General features: G+C 41.3%; 1 protein-coding gene across 2 annotated transcripts in view; it reads right to left on the reverse strand.

The window, feature by feature from the left end:
- GPR158 (G protein-coupled receptor 158) overlaps positions 1–18990 on the reverse strand; it is a 195534-nt gene extending 176544 nt beyond the window's left edge. The window contains exons 1-2 of one of the 2 annotated variants that reach the window (XM_075827531.1): positions 18565–18990; positions 17431–18399 (exon numbers count right to left, since the gene is read on the reverse strand). In XM_075827531.1, the coding sequence (XP_075683646.1) occupies positions 17431–18302 (872 nt within the window). In that variant the 5' untranslated portion in view covers positions 18303–18399; positions 18565–18990. Of the gene's footprint in view, positions 1–17430 lie in introns of both variants that reach the window. The other variant, XM_075827530.1, reaches the window with a different exon arrangement.
- Positions 18991–19255: the final 265 nt, after the last annotated feature.

Consider the following 19255-nt stretch of genomic DNA (forward strand, 5'->3'; position numbering starts at 1 on the left):
AACAGCAAATGTAATGTTCCTCTTGGTACCATTGCCATCAACAACATAATACAAGACATCAAACGTGCTAATGGTTTACAGGCAGCAAGAGAATAAACATAGTACTGGATGATCAGAGACTTCACCCGACATATCCAATTGAGTCACTAGGGAGGATTCTGAACAGCATGTAGTACAGGTATATCTAGTATTAGGTACAGAAAATACCAATGGGTCATTGGAAACGTACATAGTTACATATGGTACATAGCTAGTGTGGTTAAAAAATACATGTGAACATCCAGTTCATATGGTTAAAAGGGTTGAAAAAAAGGAGGAATCATACAGTACGTTTGGTAAATTAGCAAGAAGTATGATGACTGTTGGATCAGACTACACAGGGGTTGTTTGTAGTCTGTAACCATGAAGACGTATAGGTCTGCACAGGAGCTGTAAACTCAAAATGTGCCATAACTGAGCGCTCTCAGTTGTTCTTGTATCTTTCACAAACTTTTTAAAGGGAAAATGTTACCAGGACAGATTCATTGAAGTATGAGCCTTTATTAGATGATCAGCAGTAAAGAGATCAGCGGTGCTACTACACCCACTGATTAGTGCTCTGAACTCTAGTTACTGGGGCCTGTTCAGAGCATGAACTATATGTTAACTACTGTGCATGCTTGGCAGCTGCGACTCGGTGGTGCCAACAAGGCTGAGAGGCACAGTAATTAACATATAGTGTACACTTTAAAGAGGTACCTAGAACTGGGGTTCAGACCATCGCTCAGTATGAAATTTTTTCTTCACGTGGTAATCAGGCGGGATCAATGCTCAATCCAACATAAATCTAATAAAAAGAAAACAATTTGACAAAGTGCACCTAAGTAGATCTAGACCCTCAAAAACTGCTTGGCCCTGAGATCTACCGTTTCCTCCTGCACCCCCATTCCTCCATAGCCACTAAAACATCAATATTTTAACAGCCTGTATCTGTAAAGGAGACCTACCAAAAAAAGTCCTTTTGTTGACATTAAGCATTTTTGTTAATATATTACTTTCATGCTGAAATATAATTGGTTGAAGTTACAGGCCCAAAGCCTACTGCCGGGTTATGTGACAACATTTCCTGTGTGAAGACCTTGTGTGAATTTTTAAGACCAAATACATCAATATCCTCACACTTAAACATATAGCGGCCACTATTTAGGTCGAGAAGGATGTAGATAGTGCTGTATTTGGCTATATGGATCCACACAAGGTCTTCATGACCGAAAAGCATCTGACAACAATCGTAAAGGGACATGTCATCAGAATCTCTCAGTAGTTAGACCTCAGGCTTTGGACCTGTAACTGTGCGTTGGGTCTTGGTTTTCTTTTTCAGGTAGGTTTTCTTTATAGGAGTATTCCCAACTTAGACATTTATGGCGTATCCACAGAATAGGCCATAAATGTTTGATAGATAAGGGTTCCAGCTCTGGGACCCGCACCTAGATCGAGATCAGGGATCCCTTGTCCCCCGTTTTGCCTGGGGCACTTGTGGCTCCACCATTTTAGGCAGAGAATAGTGGAGAGAGGGCCACGCGGCTCAATGGGAGTCAATGGGAGTTACAGAAACAGCCAAACAAGCAATGGATATGCAATAAATGTCTATGTTGGGAATACCCCTTTGAGTCGGTGGTGTTGTTGTTAAGCAGCAGCCTGGACATGTTGTCAAAACTAAAGATCTTATATGTTGGCAGGTACCACCAGGGTCGCTGACCACAGAAGAAAAGATGATAGCACCCACAATAGGCTGACACTTCCTGTTCTGTAGAGATCACCTTTCAGCAATCATGTCATTATCCTCACAGGCAGGATTATAGCGTAAGGTAACACCTCTATTATAAAGCTAGAGGCAGATAACACAAGATTTCAACTATTTACAATAGGTGATGGGGGCAGCTCACCTCCACCTCCTCCCTCCCCCTCTCTTCACTGTGACTAATGCAGATGTCAGAGAACATGACCACAACACTCTTCCATAGAAGTCAATGAGTCGTCAAGGTTTCTTATTGTATGTCCAGGTGTTTGCTGTAAAGCATATCTCTGTATTTGCTGTTCACAGCTCAGAGCAGCAGCTCAGGCAAGATGACCACCCCCGATAATCATGTAATTAAAAATAAAATACAAAATGCATAATCGCAAAATAAAAACAGATTTGGGAAAAAAAAGTACATGATCAAGTTTATATGTTTAATTGTTAAAAATCGAATGATTCATGCACACAGCCATGTTTTGGCTCTATACAAGTTCCGGGTTGTACAATAGGGCTCCACATGGACTCCATGTTCCGGCATACAGGCTCCATACGCATGGCTCTGCCATGTACATGTATTTAAAACGAATAAGTATAATGGCTGCTCCCCGCCGTTCCTGAAGTCCGACTCATCTCCTGGACGACAATTTACTCTTCTCCTGGTCCACTCTGGCATTCCATGCTGCCGGCAGTCTCCTTCTGGCTCTACCTCTGCTGTGTCTTACCTTTTTAAAAGTTCAGCGTGCCCCAATTCCCCCAGCTTTTCCAGGGTACAAAAGATACCCTCCCCCTCTGCTCTAGGCCTGATCCATCCGTTTTCATTGTCTATCTTGCTAGTTCTGCTCATTCTATTGGATTATCTGTTGCCGACCCTACTTGAACTTGACCTTGTACTTTCTGTCACCTGTCCTGACCTTTGCCTGATTATCATGATGACTGTCTGCCGCCTGCCCTGATCTCTGGCTTTGCTAACCTTGAGTGACCATCTGCCGCTTGCCCTGACCTTCGCTAGTACGGGCACTGCACCTAGGCTTCTGTTATTATGTCTCGCCTGTTCACGTCAGCTGTTGCCAATGGAGAGTACTCTGGGGGTAGTGACCTGGTAATTCTAGTGGCCAAGTCCACAGCTCTATAATTGTGAAAACCTAGCAATCTCTTAGACTCCGCACCCCAGTTTAGCTCCACGCCAAGTCTGTTGCTAATACAGAGTGCCGACACCATCCTTTGTTGGCCCCGTGACAATAAGATTATTCATTATAATGTGTTATTTTACTAATTTATTTTTTCCACAACAACCACTGTAAGGAAGAGTCAGGCTTGATGCATGGCTTCGGTGTTTATGTTAAATGTCCCTATTTAAGTTGCTTGCTTTATTGGTTTAAGCATTATTTGTTGTATTAAGTCTTGTGTAATGAGATAAAGATTTCCTATTCCAGGCACTATTCAGCACTGAGGCAGCTTGGTGACAGCTGGAACGCGCTCGCACTCTTATAATGAAATCAGAATTTCCTTGTGCACACTGCATTACTTTCTTGGATGGAATAAAAAATATACAACTCACAATAAAGTAAAGGTCTTCTAAACGTGGATACGCCAAGAGCTCATAAATCAACTTGTGCAGAAAATCAGGCATCTCGAAATTTAGTCTCTCCGTGCTTGAAGCGACTGCAATATATTAGACATTAGGGAATTTCAGGCACTTACGGCGTGCACAGTAAATGGTTAAAGATATAATTTCAATGATTCATCTTCTGTGATGGAGTAGGAGACATACTGCAAAGGTGAGGAAAAAAAATTACAGAAGCTTAGCGTTCTCCACCATGTAATACCAAGCATCTTATTTCCAATGACTTTCAAGGACAGTTGGAGGTCAAAACATCATTTGAAATGAATAGAATTGGATTTGCCAATAATCATTTCTCTGTCATGGGCAGAATCAATGGATAAACTGATTATATAACCCATTTATCTCATACTTTATATCTCAGATATTACATATGATGGAAAAATAAATATCTAGATGTAAAAACATCCTGGAATATCGGTCAGGAAATACATAGGATATGACATTCAGAGACCACATTTGAGATACTGCTTATATTATGTTCCTGTAGAATCAGTATATGTTTTCCATCAGTAAACTTACTCATATACTGTATATTATAGACCAGCATAAAGAGAAATTCTTTATAATAGCCTTATAATAGACATCACATCCATTACAAGCGTTCACATTCCAGTAATGAGGCAGGGAAGCTATAAGGGAATTTAACATTCCCTGTGGCTTTCCTGTCAACCCGTGTTTTATGATAGCCGGTGCCTGCAGCTCCCAAGGCAAAATACAGGCTGCTATAAATGGCACCTGCATTCTGCTGACTAATTCACAAGACAACAGTGGGGAATTTGAGCTCGGCTCCAGTTTATCTAATGATAAGTATATATTAGAAAATGTGGGAATTGCTGTTAATGCGGTTCTATAATATATCAGTGTAGGTGGTGGAGGACGGTGGGCATTTTTCCGTGTCTGCTGTGAACATTTCCATTACAAAACGGATCAGAAGATACTCAGGTGTAGTTTGTGCAGGAACTTGGCAGTTGATCAATTTATCTGCAGCACCACCAGAGGGGAAATGAAGCATTGCACCTTGAAAGCAATGTACTATCCGTCATACGAGTCGGGTCCCCCAGAACAAGATATGCTACTTGTTGTCGCTCTCTACTCTGTAAAAAAGATAAGGGTCCTGAATAGGGGATCTTCGTCTATTAACGCAGAATTAAAAAATGCTGACATGGCTGTCGACATCTCCATCCTGCCTCTCCTTCTGCTCGAGGGCGCATCTGCGTAAGGCCACATTCACACGAACGTGTTTTTGCGGCCGCAATTCCCCCGAAAATCCACGGGAGAATTGCGGCCCCATTAATTTCTATGGGGCCATGCACACGACCGTAGTTTTTGCGGTCTTTGCACGGCCCGGGAACCCGCACCGCAGAAAGAACGGGCATGTCCTATTACGGCCGTCTTCTGCGGTCCGGGCTAATTGAAAACAATGACGGCGGCCATGTGCATGTCCTACGATTTGCGGGCGGCCCGCGGCTGACAGTCCGCAGCCGGCCGACCCGAAAATCACGGCCGTGCACACGGCTATGGTCGTGTGCATGAGGCCTTAGGGTGCGCACACGCTCCCTGGCCACCTCTTAAAGGACCAGCACATGTTCATTTCTAATCCTTATTCAATCCCTGTTGCTCCTGGCCTACTTAAAGAGGCTCTGTCACCAGATTTTGCAACCCCTATCTGCTATTGCAGCAGATCGGCGCTGCAATGTAGATTACAGTAACGTTTTTATTTTTAAAAAACAAGCATTTTTGGCCAAGTTATGACCATTTTTGTATTTATGCAAATGAGGCTTGCTAAAGTCCAACTGGGCGTGTTTAAAGTAAAAGGCCAACTGGGAGTGTATTGTGTTCGTTACATCGGGGCGTGTTTACTACTTTTACTAGCTGGGCGTTGTGTATAGAAGTATCATCCACTTCTCTTCAGAACGCCCAGCTTCTGGCAGTGCAGACACACAGCGTGTTCGAGAGATCACGCTGTGACGTCACTTCCTGCCCCAGGTCCTGCATCGTGTCGGACGAGCGAGGACACATCGGCACCAGAGGCTACAGTTGATTCTGCAGCAGCATCGGCGTTTGCAGGTAAGTCGATGTAGCTACTTACCTGCAAACGCTGATGCTGCTGCAGAATCAACTGTAGCCTCTGGTGCCGATGTGGCCGACACGATGCAGGACCTGGGGCAGGAAGTGAGTGACGTCACAGCGTGATCTCTCGAGAACACGCTGTGTGTCTGCACTGCCAGAAGCTGGGTGTTAACGAACAGAAGTGGATGATGCTGATTCGTCAGCATCATACACTCCCATTCCTAACGCCCAGCTAGTAAAAGAAGTAAAAACGCCCCGATGTACGCACCTAATACACGCCCAGTTGTACTTTTACTGTAAACACGCCCAGTTGTACTTTTGCAAGCCTCATTTGCATTAATACAAAAATAGTCATAACATGGCAAAAAATGCTCGTTTTTAAAAAAAAACAAAACGTTACTGTAATCTACATTGCAGCGCCTATCTGCTGCAATAGCAGATAGGGGTTGCAAAATCTGGTGACAGAGCCTCTTTAAGGCACCTCCTCTGATTACCTGGAGCCTGAGCAACTTTGGTAAAACATAGTTGTAACCTGCAAAGGTTCCTGTTTGCATCCTGATACTCAGTGACCCTCAATTACAAAGCAGTTTACACAAGTGTTTGGCATAAACTGTTTCACTAAAATGTCACAAAATGCAACATTTCAGCGGCAAAAGTCGTACATTTTGTTGTTGCTCACTAAATTTGGAAAATGATGCGAAAAAAGTGAGCGTTGTCTCTAACAAGACATAGTTTGGGCCGGTAGAATTGGTGGAAATAGTGCAAAACTTGATGCAAATCTACGTCTGCTCATCCCGATTATTTTTGACATATCCCATTGCCTTAAAAAAAAATTTTTTACAGCAAGAATATTCCTGCAGACTGAACTATTTTTTTATCATAACCCTAAATAAAGAAAATATCAATGCAAATAAAGCCTTACATATAGTAAAAATATAAAGTGTCAAACACATTGCACCAACATACTGCATGCAAAGCTTAGTAGTAAGCTGTTTTTGAGGGGTTAAAAGTGTGTGTGAGGTCCAATACTTTGGTTTTGGTAAGCCTAAGGGCATGACCAGACGTGGCGGAATTCCGCTGCGGACAGTCCGCAGCGGAAATCTGCAGCGTACACGTTTCTCCATTGCCTTCCACAGCTTTTTAGTAGGGTTCGTTTACACGTTGCGGACAATTCCGCTGCGGAGCATAGGCTGCGGTGCCGAATTTGGTGTCCGCAGCATACACTGGTTGTTGCGGACGTGTAGCGGACTTGTTGCGGACTCATTGCGGAATTTCTCCATTGACTTCAATGGAGATTCAAAATTCCGCAATAAAGTCCGCAGATGTTATGTAGATGTTATGTGTGCTGCGGAGTGTATTGGTTTTACGAACATGACATTTCTTCATTCTGGTTGTACCTATGTATTTCTAGGTCTACAGCCAGACTGAGGAAGTCAATGGGGCTCCCGTAATTACGGATGACTACGTGTGTGCACCCATAATTACGGGTGACTATGTGTGTGCACGCGTAATTATGGGAGCGTTGCTAGGCGACGTCAGTTAATAGTCACTGTCCAGGGTGCTGAAAGAGTTAAGCAATCAGCAGTAACTGTTTCAGCACCCTGGACAGTGACTTCCGATCACAATATACATCAACCTGTAAAAAAAATGGAAGTTCATACTTACTCATAGAACTCCCTGCTTCTTCCTCCAGTCCGGCCTCCCGGGATGACGTTTCAGTCCAAGTGACGGCTGCAGCCAATCACAGGCCAATCACAGGCTGCAGCGGTCACATGGACTGCCGCGTCATCCAGGGAGGTCGGGCTGGATGGCGAAAGAGGGACGCGTCACCAAGACAACGGCCGGGTAAGTATGAATTTCTTTTTACTTTTACTAGGGAAAGGGCTGTCCCTTCTCTCTATCCTGCAGTGATAGAGAGAAGGGAAGCTCTCTTCCCCTCAATACACTACGGCTAGTCCGCATCAATTTAATGCCCATTTTAGGCAAAGCCGCAACAGAATCGGCAACGCAGATTCTGTGCGGCATTGATGCGGACAGTGGCGGAAGAACTCCGCCACTTCTGGGCATGCCCTCAAGGCAAGGATAGACGTGAAGATTAATCACTAATCTGGCTAATGATGTGATATCAATATAACATCTCCCTGAAAACACTATATATGGCACGATAATAATACTAATAATACAATGGAAAAGCATAATGATCAGAGCAAAGAACTTTCTGTGCGGCCCCAGTGCATCAAGTCTTTTGTGAAGTTTTGAAAAGTAAATACTGATGTAAGTACATAGGTAATGGAAAGGATCGTGTTAGTGGGGTTATAAATGTGTATCCAGAATCAGTAATTCTGTAGTTGTCGTGGGAGCTGTTCTCAGTCATTGTCATTGGTCTTGTTCGTCCATCTGAGATGTCAGGAATTTCTATAGTGCAGCATAATGAAATGCGGATCATAAAAACCAACATCACAATAAACATAGCTTTTGCTCATTAAATAGAAACATACTTTACAGCTAGCAACCGTCAGATGCAATAGGTGAATAGAATACGGTTACGAGGAATTCTGCGGATTCAACCCCATTATTGTCAGTCGCTATAATTACATTCCTTAGAAGGAAAATGTGTTTTTTAAAGACTTTTCTCTGTAAGCTATTAGTAATAGCGATATTTGTAATAATTTATATATATATATATACAGTATACAATAATAAAATGAGTCTTGGGGTGTTAAAATAAGTGCACTCATAGTGGAAATGCTGGATGCTCCGGATTTGCGGACGGAAAATCTGCAGCTGGAGATAGTACCAGTCGAGTACTAGAGATTTGAACAAATCTTATCTTCCTTCTACAAAATCTTTCCGCATGGACATTGAGCGGCGGTGCAGATTTTTAATGATGGGGTGAAATCTGCAGTAATACCCGCTGCAGAATCAACATGTTACTTAGGCAGATTTGCAGCAAATATTTCCACTGCATGTGCACCTACACTTAGGAAGAAAAAGGCTGTGTTCACTATAGCAACTAATCAGAGTTAAAGGGGTTCTTCAGCATTGGAAAAATGTGTCTGCTTTCTCCCCCCCCCCCTTCCCCAGAAACAGCACTACTCTGCTTCGTGGGCTGCGCTTTGTATTGCAGCTCAACCCAAGTTAAGGAATGAGCTGCAATACCAGACACAGCCCAATGACAAGAGTGGCGCTGCTACTGGGGAAAAAAAGGAGACCCTTTACTAATCCCAGACAACCTTTTCATGTTTGTAGAACGCACTTTACGAATGACATGTATAGTTCACTATAGGTAACAAGACCACTTGTTATCTGAGAAAAGTTTCCAATAAAAATGTTTCACCATGGCTTTGTGTTTTTACTTTGTAACATTTTAAACCTTTAACTATTTATATACGGTAGTAGTGTTGTACTGAAGTAATTTCCATACAATATAGCATAGAGCCAATCAGTAATGACTGTACAGAAATATTGATCAGAAATGATCATTCAAAAACATTCAGCAAGTACCAAAACTTTTCAGCATAAACAGATCTTTATATTCTCAGTGTGAAAGAGACCAATGAGAAGAGATACATTAAACCCTTGAATATATTAAAATTTTTATTATTTTGTATTTTTTACTTTCTGCTGTTCATAACGTTTTATTTTTTGGTCTATGTAGCTGTGTGAGGCTTTGTTTTTGTAGTACAAGTTGTGCTTTATTTACATGAATTCTTTTTTGGTACATATACATTAGCATTTATTTTATAATGTTATATAATAACAATTATAGTAATAATAATAGTAATAATAATAACTATTATTATTATTATTGTTATTATTAATTGGTCAAAAATGCAAAGAAAAAGCAATTCTGGTGTAGTTTTTATTATATTTTTGCTTTTACGCCATACACCGATCACCATAAGGGTATGTTCACACGCACTAATTACGGACGTAATTCGGGCGTTCTCGCCCCGAATTACGTCCGAAAAATGCGCCTCAATAGCGTTGACAAACATCTGCCCATTGAAAGCAATGGGCTGACGTTTGTCTGTTCACACGAGGCGTATATTTACGCGCCGCTGTCAAATGACGGCGCGTAAATAGACGCCCGCGTCAAAGAAGTGACCTGTCACTTCTGGGGGCGTAATTGGAGCCGTTATTCATTGACTCCAATGAATAGCAGCGCCAATTACGTCCGTAACTGACGCGGCGTTCAAGCGCCTGCACATGCCGGTACGGCTGAAATTACGGGGATGTTTCCTCCTGAAAACATCCCCGTAATTTCAGCCGTTACGGACGCTGTCGTGTGAACATACCCTAAATGTTCTGAATTTATTGTACAATAAAGAAGTACCAGAAGACTATGAGAGCTCTTTTATGATATGTAGTCTATGACTTGCAGTTTTCAGCCTTTTTATGGACTACTGTGAGGACATAGTATAAATGACTAAATGAAATAACTTGTGCTCTAGTATAGTAATATAATTTGTAAGGTTCGGCTACTCAGCAAAGGGCCACTGAATATTCCAGTGCATCTAAGTTCTGACAGGATGAGTCATGTCACAACAGAATATACGAGGTCCACCAGAAGAAAACCTCACCTGAAGCTGAATTTTGAGAAGCCACTTGAAGGAAGATGTTTTTCCTAGTGGATATGCACTTGTTTTAATAGCTCTTAGGCCTTATTCACACGAGCGTATTTAACGTACGTGATACGCGCGTGAAAATGAAGCGCGTCGCACGGACCTATGTAACTCAATCGGGTCGTTCAGACAGTCCGTGATTTTCACGCATCGTGTGTCCGCTGCGTAAAACTCACAACATGTCCTATAGTTGAGCGTTTTTTTGCGCATCACGCACCCATTGATGTCAATGGGTGCGTGAAAATCACGCGCGGCACACGGACGCACTTCCGTGATTCGCGCTACAGTTGTTAAAGAAATGAAGGGAAAAATAAAACCACATCCTTCATTTCTGTTTCTAAACATAAAAACAGTGTAATAACGATGCCATATGCGCGAAAATCACGCAGCCACGCACCAAATACAGATGACACACGGTACTGCAACGCACAAAAAGGCTGCGTTTTTTGCGCACACAAAGCACACACGTTCGTATGCATAAGGCCTTAGGGTAAATACTGAGTATCATGAGTCCGATATGCTTGTCTAGCAATGTATTGTGAAGAAAAACAAGAACATTCTTGTTTTTCTATCAGAATTATTGTAGATTGGTTTCTTTGGGTTTACAAGAAAAAAAAAATTGTAAGTAAATGCAGCCTTCCTGCGCCATAACAGAATGATAACAAACATAACAAACAACTAAATGATAACATAATAAACATGGATGATGCTATAATGTAAAAGGGATTTCCAGCTTTACTTAAAGCTTACCATTTTCAAAATCTCTGTTTTATGTCAGTGAATAGGAACTTTATTTTTTACACCCAGAGGCTGAAAACCCATGTTGACCTAATACTTCTATGTAATCCTCTGTGTGCTAAACAGCCTGGACTCCAGACAGAAACATTTCTTCTACAATGATACATTGTAGAAAACTATCAGTACAGGAGAGAGTTTGTGTTTAGCTCACGGAGAATTAGTTGACTAGATACACTGTTACAAACCCTTAGTTGTGAGAAGTATAAGGTATGTATGGGTTTTAAACATCTGGATTTAAAAGAATGTCCCCATTCACTGGCATCAAGTAGAAATCTTGCAAGTGGTGAGAAATTGAAACACAAAGTTTATTAAAAAGTTACGGAACTTTTTATTATATAATGTTTAGGCTTTTTTTAAATATAAATATAAAACCAGAAAACCACTCTAAAGCCTCGTTCGCACGTAGTGGAATTGATGCATATTTTCCATCCGGAATTGCGGACGGAAAATCCGCAGCAGAATACAGTAGCAGCAAAGTGGATGAGATTTAACAAATCTCATTCAGACGCTGCATAAAATTTCTTTACAAAAATTCACCTGCAGTGCGTATTTTCCTGCTGCGGAAAGTGGACTGAATTGCTGCGTTTTTCAGAAGAGATGTCACCATCTCCCAGCAGTAAAAAACGCAGAAAATGATGCGGTTTCCGCAGCGCAATTACAGCTAGTTTCTGCGGAATTGCTGCAGAAATTTTCTGCAGCAATTCCGTTACGTGCGGACAAGCCCTAAGGGTCCTTTTACACCGGCTAATGCAGGCTCTAAAAACGAGCGCCGATCAACGAGACAGCCTCGTTTGCTTGGTTCACCAGGAGCTATATTTGGAGATGAGCGATTGTTACTACAATCGCTCGTCCCCATACATTTCCATCATGTTGGCACTACGTCTCCCAGTTTACACAGGAAACACAAGGAGAGCAGCACTTATAGGCTCATAGCCTTATTTGGAATTCTTTGGGTGCAAGCCTTTGGACCCCGATCACTGGTTCCATATATAGAAAAACAAAGGAAGGCAGCACTCCACAGCAGATGGTTTTCAAGTGGAAAAACTGCATTTTTATTCACCCATTGGCAGTGCAACGTTTCAGCCCGAGCATGGGCCTTTCTCAAGATTTTCACACACCCATTGACTTCAATGGGTGCGTGATGTGCGAAAAATGCAGAAAAATAGGACCTGTCGTGAGTTTTAAACAGCGGACTCACGCTGCGTAAAAATCACGGACAGTCTGCACTGCCCCATAGACTAGCATAGATCCGTGCGACCCGCATGAAAAACACGCGGGTGGCACGGACGTATATCGCGTTCGTGCAAATCCGCCCTAAATAAAGGCTTAAAAACAAGGGTAATCAAGCTGTAATAATACTCAACAAATAGAAGAAACAATGTTCCTGCACACCTTAGACTATATACATGCGCTCATAATATTCCATGTATACTATGTTGCTAAAAGAAGAGAAACTCAGTGCGCCATATTTTCATTGTATTTGTGTGACATGCACTTCTAGTTTCTCAATGGTTTTATCGCTTTATTCAATTTGCCTCATCCTCCAACCTTTACCCTTATATACTACTTATGATAACATCCCTAAAAATAAGCTCTTGTTCAACATAAAGTTCATGGTGAAGATAAAATATATCTATATTCAGCAAACACCGTCTTGGATTTTAGAAAGTAAAAGTGGAGATCCACCATTGGAGCCAACTTAATAGTAGTAGATAGGGCACATTATAAGTGCCCTATCTACTACATAATGTGATCGGCGCTGTAATATAGATAACAGTAGTGGTTTTTATTTTGAAAAACGATCATTTTTGACCAAGTTATAAACAATTTTAGATTTATGCTAATTAGTTTCTTAATAGACAACTGGGCGTGTTTTTACTTTTTACCTACTCTGCGTTGTACAGAGAAGTGTATGAGGCTGACCAATCAGTGATCAATCAGCATCATACACTTCTCATTGTTCCAGCCCAGCTTATTTCACTGCACAATAAGGGTATGTTCACACACACTAATTATGGACGTAATTCGGGCGTTTTTGCCCCGAATTAAGTCCGAAAAATGCGGCTTGAAAGCGTTGACAAACATCTGCCCATTGAAAGCAATGGGCAGACGTTTGTCTGTTCACACGAGGCGTATATTTACGCGCCGCTGTCAAATGACGACGCGTAAATAGACGCCCGCATCAAAGAAGTGACTTGTCACTTCTTGGGGCATAATTGGAGCCGTTATTCATTGACTCCAATGAAAAGCAGGGCCAATTACGTCCGTAATGGACGCGGTGTTCAAGCGCCTGCACATGCTGTTACGGCTGAAATTACGGGGATGCTTTCAGGCGGAAACATCCCCGTAATTTCAGCCGTTACGGACGCTGTCGTGTGAACATACCCTTTGGGTATGTTCGCTTAGCAAAATACGTCTGAAAATATGGAGCTGTTTTCAATGGAGTCAATGAAAAATTGCTCCAAAAACGTCCCAATAAGTGTCCTGCACTTCTTTTCCCCGGGCGTCTTTTTACGCGTCGTATTTTGACAGTGACGCGTAAAATTAAGCCTCGTGGGAACAGAACACCGTAAATCCCATTGCAAGCAATGAGCAGATGTTTGGAAGCGTAATTGTGCCATTTTTTCAGGCGTAATTCGAGGTGTAAACGGCCAGAATTACGTCTGAAACCACTGCGTGTGAACATACCCTTACACTGTAACAATGGGCTGGAACAATGAGAAGTGTATGACGCTGATTGGTCACTGATTGGTCAGCGTCATACACTTCTCTTTACAATGCCCAGTTGGTAAAAAGTAAAAACACGCCCAGTTGTATAGTAAGAAACTAATTAGCATAAATCTAAAATTGTTTATAACTTAGTCAAAAATGATCGTTTTTTAAAATAAAAACCACTGCTGTTATCTATATTACAGCGCCGATCAGACTATGTAGGAGATAGGGCACTTATAATGTGGTGACAGAGACTCTTTAAGTTATCAAGCACACAGAGCTGTGTATACGGAGCCAGTATGGCGCCACACAGATTCCAAATGGCTGTGTACTACAGAACTGCAGGCTCTTTGTGTGCCTCAATATGGTGCCAGTGTATGAAATTGGAGTCCTATAGAGGTACAGTATGGCCCCTTAGATTGCTACTGTAGCTTGCGGAAGAAATCTACAAAAATATGGAGCAGGAATGCTCTTCTTCCTGACCTGAGGTTCTGACATTCTAAGAAGTGGAAATGTCCTTTAAATAATAGTTTTACTTTGTATTAAACATTTGGAAATGGCTTTTATAGGATTTTCCTTATTTAAATGCCATAGCAGATATTTTTTATTCAATACATTGAGAAATGTGGATGCAGTGACCAAAGAGCTCCTGGCTGACAATTCTCCACTGACTACAGACTGTTGGCTCCTGTCTACAATAGTCTATAATCAGCGCATAGGCTTCAAATGAAAGAATGCCATAAATCAGCTGGAAGTTCTGTAGTCACTACAGGTAGATATCTATTAGAGACAAAACTGCTAATGCATGGATTTTAGATGAATACTATACCTACAGTAGTAAAAAGTATAACTTCTAACGGTAGTTAGATATTTAAGAGTCTTATTCCTCTTTTATATGAATAAAAAGAAATCATTTTATAATAAAAAGTTCTGCTACTTTTAATAAACTTTTATGTTTCAATTCTTTATCATTTTCAAGATCTCTGTTTGCTGTCACTGACTGGGAACATTCTTGTTAGACGTCCAGATGCTTAAAATCCTTTAAGACCTGATACTTCTCACAGCTGATGGTTTGCTACAATTGAATATAGTCTATTCAATCCACTGTTATTCTAAAAGCATGGACTCTATCCTGATACAATTTAGTCTGCATTCATACCCCAATCAGCTTTAGATTTAGTGATTTAAAATATTCCTTCAAATGTATGTCCCAGATATAAGCAATTGTGTGCCTTGACTGCTGCATGCGTCTACCATTGACTCCCAGGAGTATAACATGGATATACATTTTTTTTGTATAGAGTTGGATTGAGTGTAGTTGACTACCCTTTTTAATTTGGTTGGGACAAAGGTATACAAACTTTTATCGGAGAAACGTATGCCAAAAGGAAAGTCTTTTATCATACATTTGGCTAATAATAGACTATGGGCACATTAGATGTATACATCAGGGCAATTTCCTGGCATATATAGTGAACTTGGTTCCAAAAAGTGGTGTGAACCAAGACCTTACTTACACTGATACATTGTAGCAAATTATCAGGACAGGTGATACATTTAATACACAAATTACTTTCTACACTAGATACACTTGTAGCAAACCATTCAGGCTGGGTTCACACAGAGTTTTTTGCAAGAGGAAAAGAGCGCTGCAGGCAAAAAATGCTACGAAATACGCTTTCTCTGCCTCCCATTGATGTCAATCAGGGGGTCAGAGGCGTAAACGCCCGAAGATACAGCATGTCCCTTCTTTTTTCCGTGAGCCGGTTTTTCCGCTCGCGGGAAAAAAACGCCTCCACCTCCCATTGAAATCAAAGGGAGGCATTTTCGCCCATTTTTTGGCACGTTTTCTGATGTGGTTTCCGCGTCAATAAACTCAGTGTGAACTCCCCCTTAAGTATTAGGCTGGAATCAAATATCACGCATTTGTTGCAGATTTTGCTGCAGATTTTTGTGCCAAAGCCAGAAGTGGATCCAGGTGAAAGAAAAAGTGTAAGTTCTTCCTTTATATTTCCCATTCCTTTTGAAATCACTTCTAGCTTTGGCACAAAAATCTGCAGCAAAATCTGCAACAAATATGCAACATGTGAATTCAGCCTAAGAACGGGTCTTCTGGATGTAAACAAGGATCACATTACGAAGTGCAGAACTTAACTAGCGCTTATGGATTACTGTCAAGGGTGAACTCAATTTATATACATATATTTGTATATATGTGAGTGTGTGTGTGTGTGTGTGTGTGTGTGTGTGTGTGTGTGTGTGTGTGTGTACTCGAACAAGTTATTGACTTTGCTCCTAAAAGACCTTTACATGGGGAAATAATTTTTCTAATGAAGATGACAGCAAACGCTCATAATGATACTCAGTACATTCTAATGAGAGAAGGAAATTTATCATTACGGAGATGGATTGCGCATATACAAAAATGTAAGTGACAACAAAGACAATTGTGGTAACTCATCACAATCGGTTTGAAGCTTTTATATGTAACATCAGAACTATTAATATCTTAATAAAATGTTACAATTCTTTAAAGAATGTACTCTGCTCTCCAGCCAGGGATGATAAGGGGTTAATTCTATTCAATAATATCAATCTCAGGCTTGAGCAGGTTTTTTCTATCTGCAACAATAAATCCCCTAACTAGCATTATTTTAGCCTACTCCCATACTGCTCACTGAGAAGCCCTTTTCTGTAGTTAAACACAGTAATCCTGACTTTATTGGCTTATTGCATCTAATAAGTGCATAAAGTTTATCCCAGGTCAAGTAAATGACAGAAATCCCAGGATCTTAAATACAAATGACTCCAAGTCATTGTATAAAATTGGTCAATTCATTGACATGACTGCTTGTTGCTTGGCACCCTTCCTCATTGCCAATTGCTATGACCACATAGACTGGCACGGGTCCATGCTAGTATTTAGTGGAGCAGAGCACATTAATATATTATGTTCTTGTATGTACTTCAACATATGATTAATAAATCATGGAGAGTCATAATGAGTTTACACAGCAAATCTCGCTCTGCCTCTATCCAGTCCAGCACACAAAGGGTGGAGAGTATTTCTATGATTTGTGTGCTATATTTAGCAGGCTGTGGCTGTTGCTGTGTGTGTGTGTGTGTGTGTGTGTGTGTGTGTGTGTGTGTATGCGCGTGTGTGTCGTGTATGTGTTTGTTGTGTGTGTGTTGTGTATGTATGTGTTCTGTGTGTTGTGTATGTGTGTGTTTTGTATGTATGGGTTGTGTGTGTTGTGTATGTATGTGGTGTGTGTGGTTGTGTATGTGTGTGTGTTATGTATGTGTGCTGTGTGTATGTGTGTGCTTGTTGTGTATGTGTGTGTGTTGTGTATGTGTTTGTCCATCAATCTGAGATGTGTCTGCTTTCAGGAACAGTGTAATCTTTTTTACTACTGGTAAAATCCTAAATACCAGTGTACAATCTCTAATTACATAGTACTAATATACCAGCCACCATTATCAAGCCGTGCGTTCCTACTGAGGGTTATCTGTCTGAACAATAGATTCAATTTTAGGTTTCTACAATGTCCTGTGTAATTACCAAACTTAATTAGTCTGCAGTTGTTATTATGCAAATCCATGATTCATAGAACGCCTCTATCAGATATTTCTAAATAACTGCTGTATCTTCTGCAGAAGTGATTCACTTGTATCCTTATTATCAAGGTATAATTCTGGTGCAAGCTAGAACTAATGAGAAAATGTACTATTACACAGCCCCCCACATGTCTCCTGTGGATAGTCTCATGGCATAGCAGAACAAGAGGACAAGAGATCTACCTTCTTATAAAATGTCTTCCTACCTGAATTCTCGAGAAAGGTTTGACTTAAGCCCATAAAATGCAGCAGAGAGGGAAAGAAGCCAGTTGGGTTTGTATTTTCCATGTTGGCATTCTAGAAAAGGTGATGACCACTTGATGTGATTCTTGTCAGTAAGGTAGCTGGAGCCCTTCTTCCAGCTGTCGTCTAAAGTTTTAGCACCATTTAAAAACCTCTTGTGCTGGTGAGGCCTCCACTTGTGTTTGAATGCATGGAACCAGCCAGTTTCCTGGGTGGCATTAGCCAGATGATGAGCTGAAGAAGACAGATCTTGGAGATGAATCTTGTCTTCTTCTCGAGATGCCTGTAGAAACACCTGAGGGATATGGGACAATGGCTCCACGTTAAAAGTGATAGCAGATCGAAGAATTCTTGGTTCTCCTTCTAAGATACTCCTTATGAGAGCACTGTACCATTCCAAGTCCCTCTGCAAGGTGTGGTCTCTAGATTTATTGCTTTGTAACATCATATTTAAAAAGTTGGAGGAATGAACAAGTAAATCCACAGAGTTGTGCAAAGACTGGTGAGTAGTTGTGGGAGTAAGACTAGTCAGCTCATATCTTTTGGAACAGTTGGCACGCCTGAGTTCATTAGAATCCCCTGTATATAGGAAAGAAGCCACATGTTTTGGCAAGTCCTCAGCCAGATTTTGTGCAAGAACACTGCTCTCCGTGGTCCTGATCCACATGGAGGAATGGTCCAGGCTGCCAGGCTGGTTGTAGATGGGTTGCTTATCCCTGGTTATCTTGTACTCTTCCTGGCGAGCCATACGCCCTTCCAGGTCCAGGGTAGATGCTGTCAGCAAACAGACATGGGCAAGAAAGGCTGAAAATATCATAATATAAGCCATGATCATCAGTGATCTGCAGATCCAAAGGAATTTAATCAGTTGTGATCATCAGGTCTTAGACTGTCGCATCCTGTATCATTGTGCTCCATCCAAAGGGGATCACCTGTGGTACGATATAAAAAAATAAAAAAAATAAAAATAAAATGCAGGAGAGAGATAAATATCCTGTCTTCCCCAGCAGGTTTCCAGTAGGAATTATGCAGACAACTGCCTTGATCTGAGCAGGTTACATCCCATCTAGCACAGAAGCTATAGTTAGACTGCTTACGTCTGTATCCTCATCCTCGGCTATGGTCTTCAGAGAGGAAAGAGAACACAAATTCCCAGGGACTTCACCCTCTAATATCTTCATCTCAAGGGTAACACTGAGCTGTCACATCCACTGTGCACATCAAGGCATCCAGGCGCATTGAAGAACAATACAATGGGCTTGTGTTTGTTTGCTAATTGAGTACTTGGATGAGCTTAAGGAATATACTCCGCCTTCCTCTGCTTCTGAAAGGATTTAACTACACTTTGCCACAACCAAACACGTTCAGCTCTCACCCCCTCCCACCCTACTCCTATAGGTATACTTTGTCTTTCTTGGGCTGTGTATGGGCAGCTCCTGTGTCAATCATGGAACAGCCATTTGTAATGCAGGAAGAAAGGTGGAAGGAGCTGTCCAGTGCTGAACCTGAGCTGCTGCTTAGTGATTAGGAAAACACTGAGACACATCGCTGAGCCTTGTCTCCTCCTTCTGGAAACACTGCTGGGGCTTCTCGCTGCTGCTGCTTCTGCTGCTTCTTCTTCTCCTTGTTTTTTTTTTTTTGTTTTTTTTTATTTATTATTATTATTACTATTATTATTATTATTATTATGTTCCTGCATTTTTAATGTTGCTTCATTTCTTACAGAATTTGTAAGGGAGAGAATCAGACTTCCCTGCCTTATAGACTGGAGCTGCAATACTGATTACA

This window comes from Rhinoderma darwinii, chromosome 5 (assembly GCF_050947455.1).
Source record: "Rhinoderma darwinii isolate aRhiDar2 chromosome 5, aRhiDar2.hap1, whole genome shotgun sequence".
Taxonomy (NCBI): domain Eukaryota; kingdom Metazoa; phylum Chordata; class Amphibia; order Anura; family Rhinodermatidae; genus Rhinoderma; species Rhinoderma darwinii.